Genomic DNA, 21,637 nt, shown 5'->3' with positions numbered 1-21,637 from the left:
GGACTTCCGCGGGAAGAATCTCCATGGAAAACCTTAAAAAACCCTTTTTCAAAACCCTTTGCTTAAGTCCAAAAGTTCACCTCACTTTATTAAACACTCATGAGAAGAACATTGGACTGGGGGGACTTGAAGAGGTAGGTCCCAGCAGAGCCCAGTTGGACCCGCAAGACTCACCTTGAAGAGGGACGTCTGCGCAGAAACCAACTGGATCCGCAGGACCAACCATGCTCAGAGACGTGACGTCCTTACGCGCAGTACGCAAGCTGTTCCCGCAGGAAATGCCTCCCAATGGTGGACTCTGCCTGTTCCCGCAGCTGCGGATACAAGCCATCAGGGAAGGCCACCCGCGCAGCAAGGCTACACGCACAAGGCACTTAGCTCTCACTCAGTGTCACCTGAAGGAATGAGCAAAGCCGGGAACAATCCCGCACATGGGCAGGAGGGGGAATACTCCCGCCCAAATAAGCCAGTCCGTACGATACGGGAAGATCTTCTGTACTGTACCTGACGAGGTATGGGCAAAAGATCTGACTAAAGATACGACAGCTTATTGACAACAGTATGGCGAGCAGCATGCTCCTGTACTGTATGTCACTATTAGCCGCTGCCTACTCACCAACTCCTGTCATACCACGTGCATAGCCGGCAGTTGGTGGAAAAGGAATAGTACACAGCAGGCCTGGTCACTATCAGCCGCTGCCTACCCACCAACTACCAGCAGGGCACGTGCGTAGGCCACTGTTGGTAGAACATGAATACTATTCAGCAGGCCACACCTCCTTGGAAACCTACCTTCGGCTATAAATACCCCAGATGGTATGACCATCTCATATTATCATATCTTATCACATTATCATCATATTATACCTGATATCTGCTCTAGCAATCTCTTAATATACTTTTATATTTAAAGAGCAACCTAGTCTGATTCTCACGCCGGAGGGTGGTCACAAGGAGGAACCCCCCCTTCTCAGTGACGAGCTCACGGTGTCTGTTTTGCAGGTTATCAGAAGAACCATCTTCCAAGGGTCTAACCCCTCGTGGGAAACATCTATCTAACCCCCAGGTTACTAGTAATCTGTCCGGGGTCCGGTTAGTGTTTCTTCAGTAAGGTTTCAAATTCGAATCCAATCTCAACCAGAGTTTCTTATACTAGCCTTTGACAACTGGTTAACATGTTGCAGAGCTTGGGCGAATATGTTACCCCAATTAGCTGGTCTTTTAGTTGATCGTTAAAAAGAAATTCAATACGAGTATCCATCCACACTCACAATAAATAAAAACACATAATAAAAATAAAATTAGTTTTGTTAAGTGACAGTGATGCGCGCGGCGAATAAATAAGTCTGCTCCCCATAGCCAATTCAACCAACTGAAATTCAATGAACCTAGCCTCATTCCCGTCCACATTCATTGTCCCCACGTTTTTTATCATCTCCACCATTGAAAACCAACTTCACCCAAACCTCAATTTATTCTCAACCGTTTTTTTCACACACACACAAAAACAAATAATGAAGAACGCAAAACGAGAAGAAACTGTTGACGTTGCGTATCACGTGCTTCACAAGCTTCCGTCCGGTGATAGTCCGTACGTCCGAGCTAAACATCTTCAGGTTCGTATTTTTTACGAGCAAATTTTTAAGGCTTGATGAGCCTAAACGATCTTCTCATACAAGGCTCAAGCTATGGCTTGATTACTAGACAAACTTTATTTGATGGTTGAGCTTGGGCTTAATAAGGCTCGGGTAATTTCAAGCTTTTTTTATTGTTATGATATCGAGTATCTCGCAAGCGGCAGCTAGGCTCATTTACACCGCTAATTGAGCTAAGATTGATGAACGATTATAACATATAGTAAGTTTCAATGTTTTCTTCTGATCCTACTATTTTGGTTTATTGATTGTGAATTTTAGTTAACCATAAGATAAAATTTGATTATTGCATGAACAAATTTGAAATCAATTGATTGATTACTGTTTTTTTTAGATCAAATAATAATTGGTTGCTTGATTAATACTTAATTATTTTCTCACTGTTCATCGAATGTAACTTATTATATGTCATTTTGGATCATTTACTACGTGTCTAATTATTTGAGATATAGATGGTTGCTTTGTGGAGAAACGTTCATTTGTAGGCTCTAGCCTACGAATTATATGGTCAACTATTCAATCATTGAATTTAATTTTTCTAGCCTTCTAGGAGAAAATAACTGAAAATTCCATGTTCAACGTTTTAAACTAACTTAATCTAACACATAAAAATGGGTTGCGGCGTAACTTGTTGCCCGTTTACCTATCACTTTATTGTAATCGTTTTGAGTTTTGTAAAATGAAACGTGACAAATCAAAGAAATCTAACACACAAAAATATATATCGTGTTAAGATCTAAGGGTAAATTTTGCATTAGAATATTTCGTTTTTTTACGAGCAAATTTTTCCATCTAAAATCCTTCAAACCTTGTATTTGCAAGGATTTGAACTCACCAACTTATTTTTGAAGGGGCAAACGTCATACCAATAAGTCATGAATTATTAGAATAGTTACTAAAATTATATAAATCACCTCGTTGTAACTTGTAAGATGTTTCGGTGTTTGTTATTAGGTAAAGCGTTAACATCTTATACATTGAGGTGACTTTTAGACAACTAAGCTTACTTAATGCATCAGTAAACATACAAGAAGTTTTTTGCTTGATTTGAAGGTATATGTTATGTGACACTCCATAGGAGTCATATAATACTTGATTTCCTTAGGTCATAACTCATTATTCTTGGTGGGTATACCATTTTGGGATCCCTTTAAAAAATTATGACATTTTTGACAAATCTCATGTCATTATATTATTGTGTACTACTATACAAATAAAGCTACCACACCTACCGCTACAAGCTAATTTGCCATACATACCCTATGTGGCTATGTATGTTTGATGTTTAGTGACACTAGGTAATATTTGTGGTCACGTCTAGATCGGTACCAGGTACCATGTCCCAAATGGGAGGCTAATTTGTACATAATGGTAATTTTTTTTAACTTTATAACTTCGTTTTTTTTAATAGTTATATATAATTGTTGGATATCCAACTTTAATGGCTTTAATAAAACACTTAAAAAAGATGTTAAAACTTTATTTTTAATATTGTAAAGATTGTTAGGATCTTGGCACCATAGAAGGACTTTAATTTGAAATATGAATTAATGAAACACATGGGTTGGATATGGTGTTACATGTTATATTGTTAGGGTGTACGTAGTGGGCGACAAATAAGCCCAAAATGGGGCGATTTTTTTTTGAACATCGCCCCTCCGGCTACAAAGGGGCGAAATGTGTGTGTGGGTGTTGGGGGGGGGGGGGGCGAATTCTTGTCGCTTGTTTGTGTGTGTATGTTTATTATTATTATTATATATGTGTGTGTGTGTGTGTATGTATATATATAGTGCTACAACACCATTACGCCTCTAAAACAAAAACTCGCTCTTTGCTAACTGGGCGCCACATGACGCAAGTCGCCCTATTTTGTTGCCCCTCCGCTACATATAGCCTTATGGACTTATGGTCCACCTCTTAAAATGTCATTGATTAATTTGGCGGCAAATCAAAAAGGTCCACGTGGCCTTTTTTTCTTCATTTGGCTGTATAATATGTGTAATTGGTCCACAACACTTTGTAATGAGTTACTTGTAGTAAATTATGACTTATGATGTCTATACTTTGATTAAAAAACCTCTCTTTTACAACACCCATAAATTTGACAAGGAATTGATTCACTTATTTATAGCTTGTAGAAAAGGATCCAGATGGAGCTATAGTCATGTTTTGGAAAGCTATAAATGCAGGAGATAGAGTTGATAGTGCCCTTAAAGATATGGCAGTGGTTATGAAACAACAAGACCGAGCTGAAGAAGCGATCGAACTTATTAAATCGTTTAGAGACCGTTGCTCCAAACAAGCTCAAGAATCATTAGACAATGTCCTAATCGACTTATACAAGGTAACTAAATGTCACATACAAACATGAGTGGTAATTGTCATGTCTAACCAATTAACGTTTACAACGTGATTATTACCTATTTACAACCTGCTAACTCGTTTGACTCGTCTAGATAAACAGGTTAATGGGTCGTCTCTAGGTTACATAGTTTTAAGTGTGTTTGGGTTAGGTTACAAAATCATATTATTTGAAAATTTTGGAGAAAAACTGTTTTGGGTCAACCCGAACGTGCTTTGACCCGGTTAGAATCCGGGATCATTTTTTAACTTGAGAAACAATGTGTTTGTAGAAATGTGGGAAAATAGAAGAGCAAATCGCGCTTTTAAAGCAGAAGCTTCAAATGATATATCAAGGAGAAACATTCAATGGAAAGCCAACCAAAACCGCACGCTCACATGGAAGAAAATTCCAAGTTACAATCAAGCAAGAAACTTCAAGGATACTGGTACATTCACATTAATCCGTTTGTAATATCATGATGTCTTTAACCGGGAGTGAAATTCCTAATATACCCTTGGAACGAATGCAATGCAGGGTAACTTAGGTTGGGCATATTTGCAGCTAAACAATTTCCAAGCAGCAGAAGTTGTATACCATAAAGCTCAAGAGATAGACCCGGATGCTAATAAAGCTTGCAACTTGTGCCTTTGTTTAGTCAAACAAGGTAGATATGAAGAGGCCAACACGATTCTTGAAGACGTGTTGGAAGGAAGATATTTGGGGTCTAACGACCCCAAGTTAATGAACCGGACAAAGGAGCTGGTTAAGGAGTTAGAGCCATGGCGGTTAGCTCAGGTGCAAGCCGGTCCTAGCCATGGGCTAGTGACTTTGGAGGATGCTTTCATTGAGGGGCTTGACCAGTTGATGAACCAATGGATCCCATTGAGGTCAAGAAGACTACCCGTGTTTGAAGAGATATCGACATATAGAGATCAACTAGCTTGTTGATTGATGTTGAAGGTATGTTTGTGACCCTAAAACTCAATAGTCTTTGAGACGAATGGTGTGTATTTACCAATAATCGACCTTCGTGAGTGTAAGAAGTGTGTGTATATCGATTGTAAACCGTGTTAGAGAATTGGCCGTTTATAGTGTGAAATTATAAAATGTATTCAAACTCGTGGGAGATAAAAAGTTTACAAAATAAATAAATAAAAAAAAGGAAATAGCTAATAAAGAGGACTCTTATACTGCATAATACACTCGTATATACTCGTATATATTGCTGACATGTACAATGGTTGAGAGTGTGATAAGAGATGGCATAACCATTTAAATCAAAAAGAGGTTTATGTGTTTCTTAGTTTTCTGCTTAAAACTGGTTATGTAATGAACGTGTGCCCTAAGGAAGTATTTGGTGAGCTTCAAAAGCACCTCAACTGATTGCAGATTGAGAGAACAACCATCGGAATCAAAACGAGGACAATACTCGCAATTATCAGTTTTATCTTCATATTTTGAATCCACATCTTTTTCATATTGTTACTTGAAATCTCCCAAAGAGGTTGTATTTAAAGCCTTACCAAAAAAAAAAAAAAAAAAAAACTGGTTCCTTGACCGACACGAACCAGTTTCAACCTGATTGAACCAGTAGGTAAGTAGTAGCAAAAATGCAAAATGGGTGTGTCAAAGTTTTAGCATGATGTCTAAACGTGTTTGGTCAGTTATGAAGACTTTCGCTGTATAACCAATTTTAAGTAGCAAATGCAAGAGTCGCATTGATTCTTTGATTTTTGTACTTATTGCTTTAAATTTTATACTTAACCGCCTCTTTTGCTCTTTCCCACCACATTAGATTATCTTTCATCCATTATATATAAAATGTTTTATCTTTTTCTTGTACTTATAAGGTTCTCACATTTCTCAACTTAAAATTGATATTTTATTTAATCACACCATAATTATATTATTATTGCAATAATAAACTAGTTTTTTCGTCTTGGATGTATAATTTTATCCGACTATTCACTATGGGCTGCACGTCACAACGTTGTATTCGAAATATTATAAAATTGTTTACATTAAAAGTTATAAGCGAAAAACAAAATGTGAGTAAAGTTAGCTAGATTAATATAATATTCATATCAAAATTAAGATAATCAAGTGTTCCGACAAGTTTTTTTTAGTCGGCATGTGTTTATTGCAAAATATCCGAGCTGGCGGACCGTGTTTTTGTTTTTCAAAATATCTGGGTGGCTTTAATGGATATGGGCACGTGGCTCTTCCGGGTTGGTTTTAAAATCTATTCATTTCATGATTTAAAACAAGGCGAAACGCATAGATTTTATGGACAAAAATGAAACCAGGCTGATTTCAAATTGGAATGGGGAATGTCAAAATGGACATTTTGGTCTTTTTTCCTTATACAAATTTGTGGATTTAGTTAGAAACATAAATGATATAAAAAGCTTTCAGATATTAGTGCGCTTTTTAGGTTCGGCGTCTCAAAACGATGATTGCTGCGTTATGCCTTCAGCCCTCATCTCAGTGACGTCTAAGATGTGGCGATCGAGTTGGCTGGAACATTTTTGTTGTTGACAGGGTCATCTGAGCGGGTAACGAGTAGTGAAGTGGAAGCATTATAAGTTAGGAAAAACTTTCTTGAAAGTCTTACTGAATAAGAGCGTGTTGAGTTTTAGGACAACTGGACAAGAACGTGTTGAGTTTTAGGACAAGGTCTTGGGGCCTTAAATACAACCGTTATAACTTATAATATATGTTGCAATAATAGGGCCCTAACTTGAAAGTAAGTATTGTACCGGGTTTTAGTCACACCATTTGTTATATCAGAGAGTTCTGCTCTTATGGTGGTACGACCGTCAAGTGGCAGCCGACAATATGGTTTCCCAGGGAACGTCTAAGTCAAACTCGGAAATTAGCGTGAGCCCAGTTAAAACAACATAATTTGGCCAGAGTGGGGCAACAGAGCTCTTCAAATTGGAGAGTGTGGTGGCCTAACACACAAGAAAGTCCCATTCTAAAAAAAATATTGTGTTTTAAATAAAGATCCAGCTATTAAGGAGTTAGTACTCGAGTATGACAAGTTGCCTCTTGTCTATAGTTTTGAGACTTTAAACCAACTCATTGGTGACAAATACTAGCACTAAAGAATGTACTATAGCAAGTATAGATTATTAGTCCCGGCATATTATGCAAGTTCTATATCGGCTTTTCCAGATCCTACACAAGACGGAATAACTGTTGTAGATTCTAGGACACTGCACAACGCTTGAAGCACGAGTTCCTGCCACTTCCCTCGTCTACCCAATTTGGGTGGAGAATTTCTTAATTGTTTTCATTTTATATTTTTTACACCATCCGTGTGGGCATCCTCTCAAGTCTCAAGCCCTTAGGATAAAGAAAGTATTTTTCATCATCTGACCTACCAATAGCTTCAATATGAGTGGGATATTACTGAGTACGTTTGTTTGTTATTTTCACTCCATTATACAACTGCCCGCATTAGAATTTCAGGTCATGAAAATATCCTGTTACAATTAATGGTTCAGCCTACTGTTAAAGAATCACAAATACATGTTAACATCCAAATGAACACTAACCAAAACCAAGTTACCTAATCCACATGTTCCAGCCTTCTCGGAACAGGTTTCACCTTTTGCATCACCATCACCGTTCCTCATTTGTAGGACGGATATCGATGCCCTCAACTATAAGCCCACATTTCCAATTAAGTTCACACGTCTCTGCTAACCTAATGTCCATCTCACCATCTGTTTTATCATTATAGAACTTACCTAACTCAACCTCCATCCAACCATCCGCTCGCTTTTGCGGGACACCGCTTGTCGTTTCTGAATGTGTATTTTCTCTTGGTGGTTTCAAGTACACAACAGTCATTGCCACATCATCATAGTCATTGGAATCTTCGGTCCCATCAACATGCCTAACCAACGTTTTTGCTGGGAAATCAAGCCCGTGTGAGAGCGGGCCAATATTGTACACAAGGTATGCTGCATATGCTGTGTTTGATGAAAGCATACTTATTTTAAACTTGCCTTATAATTTCTAGCCAACACACAGCTACAAGTTCAGCTACTTCTGAAAATCTGCAATCATTTCAAAAGTGCAGAATTCTTTACATATTTTAATTATTTTCATATCATCACTTATTTGAGAAATTAATAAGATATAATACAAACCTTGATTCGGGTGACGGCCTCCATCTCCAGAAAACTGAATTGGACCAAGATATCGAAAGCGCCTTTGCTCCGAGCATAAAACATTTTTTCCCGTTCTGTTTATAAAGGGAGAAAGTCTGTACCCAAAAGAATTAAAACTGATTAAGAAACGGAGTTACAGTACACAAATTCCACTACTTTCCAGGCTTCATTAAACAAAACTTTGATAACAATTTACATGAACTCAACATGATTACAAGTTTCCATCTATCAATGTACATGAAATATCTAACCGGTAAAATAAACTATATACTAGATAGAGTTGGCACATTTAGTTAAATTTATGATTATCAACATTATTGTATTCGTGGTTAAGACTTAGACGTAAGCATTTTGGACATATTGCTTACTCATATGTATGTTGGTGACACATCTTTTGGAAGGATTCTTCATTTCTATGGTTCTACCCCATTTCTGCACAATGAAATTATCAAAGCTCAAACTTGGGTCCTCGTGCTTGTTTTTGGAATTATAGACTCTATTATTTGTACAATGATTGGTTATTAACTATAAATGATCCATTTATAAATCCATAATATGTCAAGAAGTTTTAACCAAAAAAATCTAAATATATGTGTTGGTGATCAGCTCCAAAACAAACTACTGATCATTAGCAATGAGGAAAAAAACGATTGATTTATTATGTTGTTTCATTTTCCAGTGTACTTACTTCATACACTTGTGCCCAACTGTTTGGGCATATTAACAGTCCTAGACTCCTAGTTAGGCTTGTCTCTGGCAGTTAGTGTTAAACCTTAGTATATAACCCCGAGGGACCACTAGAGTCCTATACTTTCTTAATTAATAATAGACAGGCAAGTTAAAATAGTTTCACATTCCTTAGATCATCATCATCATCATCATCGTACTCCGTAAATCCCACCAACGGCAAAGCTATGGTAGGGTCTGAAGAGGGTAAAGATGTAGACAGCCTTACCTCTACCCCATAGGATGGAGAGGCTGGTTCCACTGAGACCCCCGGCTCGATAGTACCATGTGCCAGTATAAACATAAAGCTTTGAGTTCTGTTACAGAATGCATACGTATCACCATAAAACAGGTATCGTACTTAACTAATGAATCAAGTTATGCACATACCTTGCTTCAGCTGCAAACAGACATCACTCCCACTAGGAAAAAACAGAAAGATCAAGGCCGATTGGTGCAGATTTGATTGCTCATTTCATTTCACACATGTTACGTCCCATTCTACATCGTTTGAGATGATGGGCTACTATTAACTTCAACCATAGGTTTAATTGCTAAAGAAGCTATTAAGTCTGTTGCTTTAGGACTTGAATGCTACAAATGGTGTTTGAAGTTGACCCCTTGATGTATAGTGGACAAGAGTCGTGCATTCTATAATAATCTACATAACTTGTTCAAAATTTGCTAAGAAACATGAGAATCTGTCCAGTCAGTTGATTAGAACTTAAGTGAACGAACCCTTGTCAACTACACATGATTCTGGCAATTTGTTCGTACTTAGGGAGGCAACCATCACTTCAACAGATCAGTTATGAAAATGAATCACAGCCCTTTATAACGGAAAAATCATGAAAACAAACGTATGTAGTGTGTTTGGGCGTAGTTAGGCTCATAGTCACATGGATCGCGGTACGTTCCGGTACACGGTTCGAAACGTGGTACGCGGTTCGTGCCTTTCTAAAATTCGGTACGAGGGAGGGTAGGTTCATTTGGAACGCCAATTCGGTACGCGGTACAGTGTACCATATACAAAACCAAATATTCATAATCATAACTCATAAGTGTAGATTCATAATCAAAACAAAAAATTCATAATCATATTCATAACTAAAAAGTTTATAACCAAAACAGTTACATTCTCGGTCTTTAAAATATTTAACCACCATATATATTAAAAAACAATCTTTTATTTTTAAAGATAATATTATTGATAGCTAATTGGAGTAATTGAGATAAATATGGAGATCTCAACTGTTTTTTTTTTAAATTGAAAACTTAGGCTTGTCTAGGCAGTTAGTACTTTCCTATTCCTTAATATAACATGGAGAGATCTTTAGAGTCCTATACTTGCTTAATCATAAACGAGCAACTCAAAAAAGTTTCACACCCTTAGATCCGGTTTCTTGAGTCTTAAAATAAATAAAAAAAATTACCACCAAAGAAAAGTACCATGTGTAAATATAAATATAAATATAAAGGTTAAAGAGGGGCAAATCTTTGAGTTCTGTAATGAAAACTGATGACCACGTAGCTCATAAATTTGAACATATCATGTTCATAAAATCACTTAACAGATCGATCAAGTTATGCACATTTTTTGATTCAGCTAAAACCAAACATTACCCACCTAAGGAATCAACACAGAGCAAAGGCTGATGGGTCTGGTCTTACAATGCATATGAAACATAACAAAACAAATCACACTTTACTAATCAATCAAGTTACACATACTTCAATTTAGCTAAAACCAAACATTATCCACATAAGGAATCAAGGGCCAAATGGTGCAGGAGGTTTGATAGCTCATTTCAGTTCGTACGTGTTACATCCCATCCCACATCGTTCGAGGTGACGGGCTACTAACCTACTATACAGTCTATACTTCAACTATAGTTTTAGACTTTTAGTTACTAAATAAGCTACTGAGCTAGTCTGTTTCTTTAGGCCTTGATTGCTACAAATGGTATTAGAATGGTAACCCCTTGATGTATAGTGGACAGTATTCATGCATCTTATGATAATCTAGGTAACTTGTTTATAACTCTGTTAAGAAACATAAGCAACTGTCCAGTTAGTTGATTTGAACTTAAGTGAACGAACCCGCGTTAAGTGCACCTCTAGGCTCTAGTTGACACACACACACACATCTCTTAGGCCTGATTATGGCAATCAGTTCACACTTAGGGATGCAACTACCACTTCAACAGATCAGCTATGAAAATGAACCATAACCCTTTATAAAAGGAAAATCGCGAAAACATGCATTTTTTATAAACCTTAAAACCCAATCCCTATTTTGGCATAAACCCGGGTGTCAAAATCCAATTTTTACCAAAACCCTTAATTATATAAACCACCAATTCGATATCCTAAATCTAACCCACAAACAGAACAGAGCTGTACACACAATATCACAAACCACAACCAAAGAGACATTTCATCGAACACCTGGCGTGCATAATAATAATAAAAATTTAAAAAAAAAAAACTCACCATACTCCCACCGTCAATAAGCACAGGCGAGTCACAGAGAGCAAAATACAAGTCCTTCTTAGACGAATAGTTGAGCGGAGACACCGCCCGTGAAATAATATCCTGGCAATCAGGCGGCAAGAACCACTCCCAAACAGGATCAGAATTCGCTACACACTTAACGGCTCTTGAAATCAAAGACGCCCTGCACGCATCACGAGGTGAAGTATGGGATAAAATGTATCTCATAATATTATTATTAATCGAATTCACATCATCGGTTGAATTTGATCCTCCTCCAGAAGTACCGCCGCCTTCAAACTTCATAGTGAAGAGATTGGTTTATTGGTTTGTTTATATTTGATTGGTGAGATCTGTGGGTGGGTTTTATTGGGTAATCGGCAACCGGTGTTGTGTGATTGGTGGCGGGTAAATGGCAACCGACATGGAGATGCTTATTATTGTTTAATATTATTATAAGCTATGGTGAAAATGGACGTACGTGACACCGCATATAACGGATATCTTACTATCTTTAGCTTTAAGTTACGTATGTATTTGATCATATTATAAAAAACTGGAGGAAGGCTTATCATGCGGTATCTCGTATTGGAGTTTTTTATATTACGGGTTTGGACTACGTGGGGTGAGAGGAGTGGAATCGGGATAGTATCGTTAAATGTGCGGGTGAGGTGGACAAACACAGTCCAGTCGCCCACTTTATAACGGTCTCGTCCAAATGATCTTGTTGCAAGCTTGTCATGTCGACCGATAAAAAAGCCAACAACCGGTTCAATATGCATCCCACAAGATAAGAAAAACGAATGTTTTGACGCTTACGTGAAGAAAAAAGAGTGTATTGACGGGAGCGGTGAGAAAGATGGCATCTCACCCTAAAAGTGATGGTTTCCAATTTTCCGTCATAAGAAGCACTAAACTTTCATATCAGCCTTGTATGAGATTTTTTTATTTTTTCTAGATTGATCATGAATGTACGACGTCTATCTTTCATCATTCATAAACACTCCTGCATACTTTTTTTTAAATTAGTTAAATAAAATATGGTATAAAAATGGGTACAAGTGGGTGATGCATAACTTACAAGCTTTTAATACAAGAGTAAAAGGAACTAAATAATTTGAAGTTAAAAATTTTATTATTATTATTTAAATACCTTAGATGAAAGTAATTAGCAAGGTATAAGCTTTGAATAAAAAAACTAACAAAATAGTGAACAAATTGTAATAAAAAGACACAAATAAATAGTAATAATATAGTAATAGCAATATAATAATTATAATAATAGTTAATAATGATACTCAAAATACAAATATAACAATAATAAAAATAATAATAAATTTATTCAATTTCTCATTTGTGTTCCGAGATAGCCTCTAAGACCATATGTGGTGAAGGAGCTACAAAATAGGACGATTTCTGACATGTAACGCCTACTCAACAAAAGATAGGTTTTTGTTTTAAAGGTGTAATCACGTCATCTTTGTTTATTGTTTGCTTTTTATAATTAAATTAAATAAATAAAAACTCATTAAATTAATTAAATAAATAAAAATATATTAAAATTAAAAAAGAAATACAAAAAATACATAACAAAAAAAAACATAAAATTAGAATCTATAATATTCTCGCATTTTTTTACTCGTCATTTAACCAATAATGTGACCTCTTCGTTTAACCCGTTTGCAACGAGGAAATCGTAGTCTTGTCCAATTGCCGCAATTCAAACAAAGCAGCAAGGCGTTCGCGGTTTTGATTGGTTTGTTGGAGTGTAGCGGTACATTCCACGCGATGGGTTATGAAACGACCGAATACCTCGTGTGTAGATGTTCGCCTTCTTCGTTGACCCCCGCATTGGCTCGTGACGACGAAAACCCTCCACATTTTTCGTATTCTTATTTATTCTTCTCCCGCGGGGTCGAGCCACCGATTGGGTAGACCCGAACACCGGCATGGGGTTGAGTAAGTTGACGTACATGTTTAAGTTCGTGTCGGGAAAAGGAAACAAATAGTTTATTTAGGTTAGGTTGGTTTTCAGTGTTCGGGAACCACTGAATGTTTAGCTCGGTTGATTCGGTTGGTTTTGCGGAACATGGTATTGCATAGAGGTGTGCACAATTAGGTTCGGCCCGAAAAAACCACAACTCTGACCAGTCCTATTTACTAATTTATAAATTTGGTCTTTAGTATCATGCCCAATCGGTTTCGGGTCGGGTCCATTAAAATCCAACTAAAACTGAATAACCGATGTTCACTAAGACATTTCATTAAACAGTTGGAGGATGTAATGAATCAAACAATAAATAAAACCTATATTAATGAATTAAGCACCCAAATTGAGAAATCATATTGTTATGATCAGTTATTTAAGAAGAATCTAGGAGAACATTCAACATATACTTCAAATTAAAAAAAAATGATCTTGCATGAAGGTAATTGTACCTGTTGAAGACCCTAGTAATGGATTGATACTTGCAGTTGAATCCTCTCCAAGGATCCTTGCCTTAATTCATACATAACTATTCAAATTGTTGAATGTTTTTTGTTGGATATGTGCAAAGCATCGATAGACCGATTGTTTGAAGACCGATAACCGATCATTCCCATCAGTTCATACTTCGATCTTGTAATTTCAGTTGGATCGGTCCTTGGGTCGGGTCGGGTCATACACTTTGCACACCCCTAATATTTCCCAAAAGAAGGGAAATGATGGTTCAAGTTGTTTATAGGATTCATTTTTGTTTATTTTTTTTTTGTAAGACTATATGTATTTTTGTATGATATAGGGATGAAGTTGGAAAATGAGAGGTATATAAAATCGGCCCTCATCGCCTTCATTTGCCGCCCACTATGTGTTAGGCCATGAATTTTATACTGAGGATCTTTTATCATTAACTGTCTTATGGATAGGTTATCCTTGAAATATATATCAGGATATAAAGGATCGACGATCCTCGGTATTACTTGTTTACTAATGATTGCGTTTAGTATGGTGATGTGTTAAACAGGTATGACGACTTTGAGACGTATTTGTATCAACTATCTTCATATAGCAACTTCTAGCTGGAGCATGGATCCAGGATCCTAATTCAACATAAATGATTATAGTCGAATTCTCTAGAAGATTGATGATTAAATAATAGCAACGGCTATGAGACTCATTCTTCCGCTTATCTCGCTACTGGGTGGCTATTGGCACGTGGTCAAAGGTCGTGGAGCGGCTAGGTGGGAGACTTCCGAATAGATAGGACATATTGTTATTGTTATTATCTTATTTAAATGAGATATGATCGACTTAGGAAGACACATGTACTTACACACACACTAGAGCAGAAACTAAAACTCTCTACACACTAGCATACTCTGTAATCTCGATCATATTCTCCACCACATTTGTAATCACCTTTCGTTCTAATAATATAATCGACGGTGATAGTTTTCACCGTCCGGGGGTGTGCCAGAGACCACGATAATCATATACTCATCGACCAAAGGTTACCTTGTTGATCATTGACTAAAGTAATCCGACCAAAGATTATCTTATTAATCCTTGACCGGAGTTATTTTACCAAAGATTACCTTGATAAGTTTTGACCGAAGTAAGACTGTCTTGGTTAAGGGCTTTTTCCTTCGTGATCAAACCTTTGTGTTCACCAATATTACGCTTATACACTTATCATCATCGAGTTAGCACCTTACCTCACATAACAGATTTAAATACTTGATCCTTAGTAGATTTTTGTCCAAAACACTATGCATAGCCTTATTTGAGAGATTTGTAGTGTCGATGTAGGAGGGCCAGTGTTCCTATCATTCCCGCATCACCTCGCATAGCGTTAGTGTAAAAATCACACTTAGGCGTCGATTAACCGCTAGTCGGTACCCATCGACTAAGCGCTGATTAATTGTAATTTGGTTAAAATAAAAAAAGTGGGAAATTTTACATGTAAAATTTGGTGTATATATATGTACGTTTAACAAATTACATATAAATTCTTATCCGATTTATTCCGGTTAATTGTTAGTTTCTACCTCACCGCTCGACTAGTGTCTAGCGAGGTCGACAACATTTCTTGAATTTGTTATATTAATTCGTCGGTTATAAATAAACAACGTGAATTTTGATAAATATTAAATCATAATTCAACTTTAACAAATGAATGCTTACAAGTTACAATGTATTTTGACCAACACCAATACCATTGAACCAAAGATTGAGGGTTTTATTTCTTAATTAACTTTGTTGTTCTATTTTGTATGTAAAAGAAACAAAACTTAGAGTTTTTTTCCAAAAGGGTGTTAATGAAAAAAATAATTATCAAAATAGTGTTCATTAAATAATATTTACCAAAATGTTGTTATTGAAAGTTGTTTGGGTTCTCACTTCAAAACTTATTGGGTAAACCTAAGATGGGACCAAGACATGTTTTTTTTTTCTAATAATATTTGTAATTAAGATCTAAAATAAATAATTAAAATTATATATTTTCTTCTTTTTTAATTAGTAATCGTTTATTTAAATAAATTCTAAAATGCTATACAAAATTGATGGTCAACATTTTTTTATTAATTCACTTATGTATTGAAATTATATATAGAAAAAAAGTTGCCGTGTGCAAAACTTTATTAGAACTACGTCAAGTTTTTTCTTGGGTATACTTAAATTAATATTATTTTTTTGTATACGTTAACAAAAGTTAATTTTAGTTTTGTACGTTTTGAAAGTAGAAAATAAATATTTTTAATTTATAATTACATAATTTAAATTAGTTTTACTTTATAATGCATTCCTAATTTTTAGTTGATTAAGATAATATACATGAAGTGTAGATTGAACTAGGGAGGATCTCCATACTAATATCGAAATTTGCAAAAAACGGGTACCAATTTTGATACCGGTAATGAAGAAAAAAATTAAGCAAAATACCGGTACCATATTGAACCGTATCGTATCAGTACTTTACCGATTTCGAAACCCCAGAAAGTTACTATTGAATGGTACTGGTTGTACCCAATTCAATACTGGGTACCATTACTCATCCATGAATCTAAATAAAAAAACAAAATTATAAATGTAAATGATGGATTTTATCTTAATAACTACATAATGGGAGCTAGCCCTGCTTGCGGTGCGCACATATGATGTATATATGTGTGAACCCTCGGGTGGGCAAAAGTGAAATTGCACTAATTTTGACGTTATTTTACTAATCTCGTGAAAATAACGTTAAAAGTGACGGACGGTTAATCAGGCATCATGTAGTGGCGTTGATAGCCGAAAGACAAGGGTACATGTACCGATCAGCCGGTGTCCCGATGATTGAGTGCTATGTGCCTTATGTCCAAGGCTTGATGCAAAACTACTATCGAGCCGGGGGTCTCGCTGGAAGCAGCCTCTCTATCCTTATGGGGTAGAGGTAAGGCTGTCTACATCTTACCCTCCTCAGACCCTACTATAGCTTTGCTATTGGTGAGATATACTGAGTACGATGATGATGATGATGATGAACTACATAATGGGAGCGTAAAAAGTATTAACATTTATTTTTTATTTATATGATTAAGATAGGTATACTGTAATTATATTTGCATATCATTTTTTAATTTGTTTAAAGAGACGGTTTTAAAAAGAAGAAGAAAATATATAATTGTTTAAGAAAATTATATATTTTAGATTTTAACTATAAATATAATTTAGAAAAAAAAAGACATGTCTTGGTCCCATCTTAGATTTACCCAATAACTTTTGGAGTGAAAAACAAAAAAACTTTCAATAACATCTATATGGTAAATATTGTTTAATGAACACCATTTTGGTAATTATTTTTTCCACTAACACCCTTTTGGGAAAAAACTCCAAAACTTAATTGTTTTTTATTTCAATATCCCACATTAAATAAAAAAATATTAAAAAAAAAACTTTTATTGAGAGGAAAAAACTAGTACAACAATCACGAATTTTGAAAATTTAAAGGATTTAGATTTTTGGCATTTGAGAATTTCTTTGGAATTCGATTTTTATTAACAATTTAATAAAAATTCATAAAGATTAGAAACATTTAAGACCGCTAAAAGCTCGATCCAACTCGAGCCGGCTCTCGAGTCTAGACGAGCCTGCCATTTGTATATTTTTTAACTAGTTTTTATCCCCCGTATTACAGGGGTTGGTTTATATTGTTTGTTCTAATATTTATTTATTTTTTGAATTTATATTTTTTTATTGTATCAAAGTTAATAATATACTTATGGTTTGATGATAAATTGTTTCACAAATAAATGAGATGTTATAACCCGGTTTAAAAGCTATATGGTTTTGATGAGACCCAAGACCCGTTTATTTTTTCTACTATAAAATTGGTTTTTTTAATTATAAATAATATTTATGAAAGTTAATAATATATGTATGGTTTGATAGACCCAAGACCCGTTTATTTTTTTTACTATAAAATTGGTTTTTTTAATTTAAATAATATATATATCTTTTTTAAAATAAATAAGATATTAATTTTTAGTGTATCCTATTTTATAGGATTTTTACATCAATAATTTGGTGAGAATAATTTTTTATTTAATGAGATGTTATAACCCGTTTAAGGAATATATGGGTTTAGTAAGATCCATACCCATGAATTCGGGTCAAATGCATGAGAAGCCTCCATTTAAAAGTCAAGCAAATCTGGTAACTCCAAAAAAAGGGGGAGCGGCCACATCGCGACACCTAGGATTTTTGGATTTTCGTTTATATATATTATAGATATATATTTAACAGTATTAATTAATATATATTATTTTGTACATAATATTATAATTGAATATATATATATAAATACTTATAGATATAAAAGTATTAATTAATAAATACTAAACGAGTCGAGCCTGAGCCGAGCTCGAGCTCCATATAAGTTAAACGAGCCTAGTCGAGCTCGAGCTCGACTCGTTTGCACCCCTCGGAGTTGGAACAGTTCCACACCAACGGGTCAGAATGTTGCGGACTAAACTGTTGGTAGAAGTTGTTAGCCAACAAACAAATGTTTTTTTTGTATTAGTAATTGGTCTGTTTAGTCTGTTTTGCTCTATTTTAGTTCATGTAATTCAATATCGATGATCGAATGTTCATGATTTCAATAACAATTTGAGTGTTTATATATACTAACAATACTTCCTTGAAACAATAAGAACATTAAATTTGAAAACAACACTGGTAAAAAAAAAACATTTATAACTACTATTTGGAGTCAACACTGCCTTAGCAGCCTGTTGTAGTTCACAGCTATCACAACATAAATACAATTTATGGCATAATCCCAAAACTTGAAATATGCATGCCTCCATGAATCACGTAAAGCCAAAGTTCCAAAAAATCCCAAAAATCCGAATGCTAATCCAATCCAAAGACAAATGAAAAAACCTCGAGTTATAAGCTTACCTTCATGATCTCCAGTGCCTTCAGTTTCTAATGTAGTACTTGGATTTTGAAGAACCAAATCTTCGGGGCATGGATTATGAAGTGGAAGCCCACAAAGTGCAGGATTCCCGGTGTAGGATGAAGCACCAAAGCTCTGTAATTGAGTGCTCGTCGGTATCCTTCCTGACAAGTTATTGTATGAAAGATCCAGCATGCCAAGATTAGTCAACTGCAAAATGCTTACTGCGATAGCACCAACCAGATCATTTCTTGACAAATCAAGGAAATCCAGCTTACGTAATCTACCGATATCTTGAGGAATATGCTGTGTTAAGGTGTTTCTAGAAAGGTTTAAGGCAACAAGTCCTAAGAGATTGGTGATTTCACGTGGTATTTCGCCGTTGAGGCTGTTGCTAGACAGATCAAGACTACTTACCAAGCCTAAGGTGTTACTGTATTGATATTTTCTTCCTTTCCATTGCAACACTGCTTCAAACGTATATGTATCCCGATCAATGGACAGCCTAGTACGTGAAAGCCCCACGCCATTTTGCCCAAAAAAGAATCTTTCATTTCGTCCGTCATGCCTTTAATATTGTCAAGGCACTTGGGTATGGTTCCAGAGATACGGTTTACAGAGAGATCCAAGATTTGCATCCCGGAAAGCCTGCATAAGCTTGTGGGCATGGGACCATGGAACCCACAGGATGTTAAGCTAAGGACACGCAACTCCGATAGGCTTTGTCCGATCCAAGAAGGTATCCGACCCGAGAGGCTATTTTCTCCAACATCAAGTAATGCCAGCATTGTGCAGTTCTTTAAGGATGATGGTAGCTCTCCGGTCAGGCTGTTGCTACGCAAACTTAACATTTCAAGATATGAAAGTGATCCCATCGACGTAGGGATTTTCCCAGAGAAGTTATTGTTTTCAAGATTAAGATAATAGAGACTAGTTAAGTTCATCCAGCAATCTGGAAGCTCTCCTGATAGTTGGTTATTCGAAAGATCAATTCGGATTATGTTGGTAAATTCACACAATAATGAAACTAATCCAGTAAACATATTATTGCGGAGAACTAATGTTTCTGTGTTTGAAGGGAACAACGGAACCGGACCAGAAAAGTTATTGAATCTTAAATCAATATAAGGTTGGTTCCCATACATCAAATCTGGAATAGTGCCATGAATTTGATTATATGACATATTCAGATAACGAAGATTCGGTGTTAACTGATCCCAGAACCAATCGGGGACATCGTCAATGATTTGTGCAGCCGAGATGTCAAGTATAGAAAACTTCTTCTGAGTTTGTAGCCAGATTGGGAAAGAAGGACCCAACTTGCAAGACGAAAATGACATGACATCAAGTGAAAAAGTTGAAGACCATTCAGGATCAATTTCGAGAACCAAAGAGTTATATGACAGATCAAGGTAGACTAGACGAGAAAGATTCGAGAGGTGAGTCTCAGTGATCGTACCGTTTAGCAGGTTTGCGGATGCTCCTAAACTTTGAATCTCAGAAAGTGGCATAATCTTTTCTGCTAAAGTCCCTTCCAAACGATTTCTCTCAAAAATATAATTCGTGCAATGAAGAAAGAGCCGAAAGATCCGGGAGCATTCCAGTGATTTGGTTATCAGCCAAATCAACGATGACAAGATTCGAGATATGCTCAAAAGTTTGTGGAAAGGATCCCTTTATCTCATTGTCATTGAGATATAATTCTTTTAAGGCTGTGAACTTTGTAAAATCGGGCAAGGAACCGAAAAACTCATTCCAACTCAAGTCTAAAACTTGGAGTGACTTTTCTGTTGGTTCCAAGAGGTGGAAGAAGCGGGGAAGGTCTTGTTTGAGACTGTTCCCACCTAGATATAATGAGCTTAAGTTGCTGAAGTTTCCAAATGATGCCGGAATACGAACTTTAAGACCATTCTCGGACACATCTAACTTCTGAAGGGATGCGAATGCACCAAAAGCTTCAGGAATGTTACCATGTAACTCGTTGTCGGAGAGGTCAATATTGGTAAGGCTGCCACTGAAGTTGTATATCATAGAGGTGGGAAGATAATTACTCGAGATATCTAGAATAGAAAGAACTTTTGAGAAATTGGTCATTGGAAGTAATGTATTAGCAGAATTTTTCGGAAGAAGACAATTAGCTAGGTGCACTTCGATAAGGGACGGAAGGCGAGTGATCACATTTTCTAACAGGTTGCTAGACTCGCTGAGGTCTACACCGCTGAGGCTTATGCATCCAAGTGAGTTAAGTTTCGATAACCATTCTGTGTTTCTTATAACAATTGTGGAATATGAGAGATCAAGTGTTTGTAAGTATGATAGATTCCCCAACTGAGGCGGGACTTTCGATACCTCCAAGTTAATATAGGAAAGGTTGAGGTAGCTAAGTTTACGAATGGAACCGATGAATTCTGGAATCCGGTTGAAACTATTAAAGCTGAGGTCCAAATGGTTCAAGTGGTTTAAATCAAGCAGCGAAGAGTTGATGTCACCACTTAATTGAACGGCAGCGTCAAGATCATCTGACCAGTACCCGTGAAGATCAAGCGCTATGACATTACCAGTTCTGTTGCTGCAGCCGACGCCTCGCCATGAACAGCAATCTTGTGAGCTTCTATTACTACTCCAAGAAGAGAGTAAGCCATGATCATCCACGAACTCGTTTTTTAAAAGAAGGAGTGCTATTCGCTCGCTCTCAATGCACCTTGTTTCAGCAGCCTCTCTTCTGATTATGCTAGAAACAAGGCGGATGCAGCAGATGAAATGTACAAGTAAATATATGGAAATAAGAAGCCGAAACGGACTTTTACTTCTACCCAT

General features: G+C 36.2%; 2 protein-coding genes and 1 pseudogene across 3 annotated transcripts; 1 reads left to right on the top strand and 2 right to left on the bottom strand.

The window, feature by feature from the left end:
• Positions 1-1,508: 1,508 nt before the first annotated feature.
• LOC143595689 (protein SULFUR DEFICIENCY-INDUCED 2-like) lies at positions 1,509-5,145 on the top strand. The gene is made up of 4 exons (XM_077074644.1): positions 1,509-1,616; positions 3,787-3,999; positions 4,289-4,444; positions 4,534-5,145. Exons 1-4 carry the CDS (start codon positions 1,515-1,517, stop codon positions 4,945-4,947), a joined length of 885 nt encoding a protein of 294 aa, XP_076930759.1. The 5' UTR covers positions 1,509-1,514; the 3' UTR covers positions 4,948-5,145.
• Positions 5,146-7,017: 1,872 nt separating this feature from the next.
• On the bottom strand, positions 7,018-11,654 carry LOC143595687 (F-box protein At2g02240-like; annotated as a pseudogene). The gene is made up of 3 exons (XR_013146568.1): positions 11,400-11,654; positions 8,160-8,275; positions 7,018-8,066 (listed from the first exon to the last, which is right to left on the bottom strand). The product of XR_013146568.1 is annotated as an F-box protein At2g02240-like (transcript).
• A 6,977-nt stretch (positions 11,655-18,631) lies between these two features.
• Positions 18,632-21,637, bottom strand: LOC143595682 (receptor-like protein EIX1). Its single transcript, XM_077074641.1, has 3 exons — positions 20,450-21,637; positions 19,409-20,367; positions 18,632-19,325 (listed from the first exon to the last, which is right to left on the bottom strand). The coding sequence occupies exons 1-3, from the start codon at positions 21,635-21,637 to the stop codon at positions 18,632-18,634; spliced, it is 2,841 nt and encodes a 946-aa protein (XP_076930756.1).

Source organism: Bidens hawaiensis, unplaced genomic scaffold (assembly GCF_021521415.1).
Source record: "Bidens hawaiensis isolate Kalapana, Puna unplaced genomic scaffold, B.hawaiensis_p1.1 tig00045465_1, whole genome shotgun sequence".
Lineage (NCBI taxonomy): Eukaryota > Viridiplantae > Streptophyta > Magnoliopsida > Asterales > Asteraceae > Bidens > Bidens hawaiensis.
The sequence above is the reverse complement of the archived record's forward strand: the minus strand, read 5'-3'. Positions and strand labels throughout refer to the sequence as shown.

What these genes read in the sequence shown, in the direction of transcription:
- LOC143595689 (XM_077074644.1), top strand. Translation starts at nt 1,515, where the DNA reads ATGAAGAACGCAAAACGAGAAGAAACTGTTGACGTTGCGTATCACGTG. An exon ending in TCCTAATCGACTTATACAAG is followed by an intron (nt 4,000 to 4,288) that starts GTAACTAAATGT and finishes ATGTGTTTGTAG; the next exon opens with AAATGTGGGAAAATAGAAGA. An exon ending in AAGAAACTTCAAGGATACTG is followed by an intron (nt 4,445 to 4,533) that starts GTACATTCACAT and finishes AATGCAATGCAG; the next exon opens with GGTAACTTAGGTTGGGCATA.
- LOC143595682 (XM_077074641.1), bottom strand. Translation starts at nt 21,637, where the DNA reads ATGGGTAGAAGTAAAAGTCCGTTTCGGCTTCTTATTTCCATATATTTA. An exon ending in ATATCTCGAATCTTGTCATC is followed by an intron (nt 20,368 to 20,449) that starts GTTGATTTGGCT and finishes TATATTTTTGAG; the next exon opens with AGAAATCGTTTGGAAGGGAC. An exon ending in ATCTCTGGAACCATACCCAA is followed by an intron (nt 19,326 to 19,408) that starts GTGCCTTGACAA and finishes TTCACGTACTAG; the next exon opens with GCTGTCCATTGATCGGGATA.